Here is a 3806-nt window from a genome sequence, read left to right as displayed (position 1 = left end):
AAGGTGCCTGGGCCATCACTCTCATGTATTCATCAGACTTTTCTCTGTGCTGTCTGAGCTGATAGATAGGTTGTGTTGCCACGGTGATGTGGAGTCTTAAACTGTTCTAGCTTTGCAGAGCACTTCTTTCTGTTCAGCTAAATATCCCCATAGAACTGCACTGCGTTTATTATCGCCAACAGTTAAATCTCGGTTTGCTTCTGCTCATTTAACTCTCCCGCGTGCATGCCGTAGTCGCGCGCGGTGCGGTACGGTCGCGCGCGCAAAGCCGCAGACACAGAGCAGCTGATAGAGACACGCTTGGAGACACATGCTTTTTACTGCAAATCGTGGCCTTTTGCGCAGTTATGACCATGCACAAGCACACATCGCGCGTGCTAGTACATTAATTGTGCAGCACAATGGGTCGGTTGGTAGTCAAGGCGGAGGGCTGGCGTTGCTAAAGCGGCCGCCTTAGCTATAAAGCGCTGGGGGAAACACTGCCAGGGATCATGGATCAGTTTGGTAACATTTAATTACTTGAGGAGGTCATGTTGCCTTATGCTGAAGAGGAAATGCCCTTGAAATGGGTGTTCCAACAAGTCAACGACCCCAAACACACCAGTAAGCGAACAAGATCTTGGTTCCAGACCAACAAGATTAACGTTATGGAGTGGCCAGCCCAATCCCTGGACCTTAATCCAATAGAAAACCTATGTGGTGACATCAAAAAGGCTGTTTCTGAGGCAAAACCAAGAAATACAGAGGAATTGTGGAATGTAGTCCAATCGTCCTGGGCTGGAGTACCAGTTCACAGGAGCCATAAGTTGGTCGGCTCCCTGCAACACAGATGTGAAGCAGTTCTCAGAAACAGAGGTTATACAACTAAATATTAGTTCAGTGATTCATAGGAAAGCTAAATCTTCATGCATTTTTCAGTTGATACAGTAAACGTTTGAGTTTGTACAGAAAACTCTAGACGCTGCTATTTTATTGAACAGTCTAATATTCCTTTTTCTTGACTTTCTGTAAAGATGAAGAAACATTTGACAAAAGTTTCTTCATCTTTGGAGTTGGAACAGAATGTGTAATGTCCCCGATGCATTTCTGTGTTTGGAAATAAAAGATATGATGAGGATTTTGATCTTTACTCACTTTTTTAAACACATTGCTATTATTTTGAACACAACTGTATGATACACACACTCTGTCTCTCTCTCTGTCTGTCTGTCTGTCTGTCTGTCTGTCTGTCTGTCTCTCTCTCTCTGTCTCTCTCTCTCTGTCTCTCTCTCTCCCTGTCTGTCTGTCTGTCTGTCTCTCTCTTTCTCTCTGTCTCTCTGTCTCACACACACACACACACTGAGAGACACAGCTCTGTTCATAGAGACAGACAGACAGACAGACAGACAGACACAGGCAGACAGACGAACAGACAGACAGACAGACAGACAGACAGACAGACAGACAGACAGACAGACAGACAGACAGACAGACAGGCAGACAGACAGAGGGCCGAGAACACTCCTGCTATTACAGGTATGATACGTCTGTCTCTGACATTTAATTTTCTGCTTAACATTTGCCTCTAGTTTAAACAATGGAGCAGGAAGTCCCTAACCTGTTAAGTAGAGGACGGCATGTTAGTGGTTTGTTTTAGTTTGTCTTTTGTTTTTGTGTCCAAGTGTCTGTGTTTGTATGTGTTCTTAAAAGCAGTTAAATGAAACGATTTTGAACACATTTAAACCTTTTTGTATATGTTTTCTATTCTTTTTCTCTCTCTCTCTCTCTCTGTCTCTGTCTCTCTCTCTCTGTCTCTCTCTCTCCCCTCCCTCACTCTCTCTCTCCTTCTCTCTCTCTTTCCTTCCCTCTCTCTCTCCCTCTCCCTCTCTCTCCCTCTCTCTCTCCTTCCCTCTCTCTCTCTCCTTCCCTCTCTCTCCTTCTCTCTCCCTCTTTCTCTCTCTCTCTCCCTCTCTCTCCCCCCTCTCTCTCTCTCTCCCCCTCTCTCTCTCTCTCTCTCTCTCCCTCTCTCCTCTCCCTCTCTCTCCCTCCCTCTCTCTCCTTCCCTCTCTCTCCGTCCCTCTCTCCCTTTCTCTCTCTCTCTCTCCCTCTCTCCTTCCCTCCCTCTCTCTCTCTCTATCTCCCTCTCTCTCCCTCCCTCTCTCCCTCTCTCTCTCTCTCCTTCCCCCTCTCTCTCTCTCTCTCTCTCTCCCTCTCTCTCTCTCAGATGATGAACCGATCGTTGTCCCTAAAAGCGGTCGCTCTACCAGAGTTCCCGTCTCCAGCGTTCTCATCTGAAACCTTCAACGATCGATTCATTTTTATTTCATTTTTATCATCGGACTGTGATCAGAACTATCTGCTATACAGAGACAAGAGTTTTAACAAGAAGAAGAAGAAGAAGAAGGGTTATTTTTTACATGTATGGATTTTAATTTTTATATTTTTACCACGCCCCGGGAATGCGACGCCATCTTGGGAAAAAAAATGTGCATACTTTTTTCTCCCAGAATTAATTTAAAAAAAAAATGTGGGGCATTTTCAAGCTTTTATTTTTAGCAATTTGATCGTTCGTATGGAGAGAAGCACAGTTGAAATGGGGAGACAGAGAGAGAGAGAGAGAGAGAGAGAGGGGGGGGATGACCTGCAGTAAAGGTCCACGGGTCGGATCTGAACCTGCGACCACTGCAACGAAGACCGGAGCCAATATGGTACACGCTCTATCCACTACACCACCGGAGCGCCCCCCACAGATATAAATTTTTTGCTGTGAAGATTATTTTTAATTTTTTTTCAAAGTGAACATAAGGCAGAAGGGGATTTTTTTTAAACAGACAGATTTTCTTTTGGTTTTATCTGAAAACTCAGGACCTGATCGAACGACCTACGAACTGATAGAATATGTTTCTTCCGTTCAAAATGGAGTCTGAACATGGAGACATTGCGAGACATTTTCTACACGGCTTTATCATGACCACGTGTGTGTGTGTGGGTGTGGGTGTGTGTGTGTGTGTGTGTGTGTGTGTGTGTGTGTGTGTGTGTGTGTGTGTGTGTGTGTGTGTGTGTGTGTGTGTGTGTGTGTGTGTGTGTGTGTGTGTGTGTGTGTGTGTGTGTGTGTGTGTGTTTAATTCAAACCATAACATTCTTACTACTCGGTTAAATAAGACATAGTGAACCAAGGTTTGACAGAATATAGAAATCGTACAGAAAAGTGTGAATCGCAACTGGAGAAAAAATTTAAATCATTTTGAGAAAATAGCCGAAATGTCAAGATTAAACTTTAGAGTTCCAGTCTGCGGTAAAGTTGGAACGATATTGAAAGATTTCAATTTTCGAGATCAAAAGCTTTATTAAAACACAAACGATGCATCTTTGCTATGGTCATAAGACAATTGGGGTCGACTGTGGCTCAGGTGGCTGATGATCAAAGGGTTGGAGGTTCGATCCCCGCCCTGCCACCTGTGTCATGGTTGTTGTGTCCTTGGGCAAGACACTTCACCCACCTTGCCTCGTGTGAATGTCGATAGTTAGCCTGCTGCTATCGGTGTATGAATGTGTGTGTGAATGGTAACGTGGGAAAGGAAAGCAGGTCTCCCTTGCAAAATAGTCTTCGGACTCAATGGGATTTACCTGTATAAATAAAGGTTAAAAAGACAGACAGACAGACAGACAGACAGACAGACAGACAGACAGACAATGGGCTACAACCTAATTTTGACTGAATTTATTCTCAATTTATTTTACTTAAATCACAAAATTCACTATTTCTAAAACGTTCACAAACTCACTTCACTCGTCACTGGTTTGGTTGAAGTACAACACTTGGTCTG

General features: G+C 44.1%; 1 protein-coding gene across 1 annotated transcript in view; it reads left to right on the top strand.

The window, feature by feature from the left end:
* Window positions 1-3097, top strand: part of spns1 (SPNS lysolipid transporter 1, lysophospholipid) — a 20154-nt gene extending 17057 nt beyond the window's left edge. The window contains exon 12 of the mRNA XM_080044253.1: window positions 2204-3097. Coding sequence (XP_079900379.1) covers window positions 2204-2274 — 71 coding nt within the window. The 3' untranslated portion in view covers window positions 2275-3097. The remainder of the gene's footprint in view (window positions 1-2203) is intronic.
* The last annotated feature ends 709 nt before the right edge of the window (window positions 3098-3806 follow it).

This window comes from Ammodytes marinus, assembly GCF_949987685.1.
Source record: "Ammodytes marinus genome assembly, chromosome: 16".
NCBI lineage: Eukaryota > Metazoa > Chordata > Actinopteri > Uranoscopiformes > Ammodytidae > Ammodytes > Ammodytes marinus.
The sequence above is the reverse complement of the archived record's forward strand: the minus strand, read 5'-3'. Positions and strand labels throughout refer to the sequence as shown.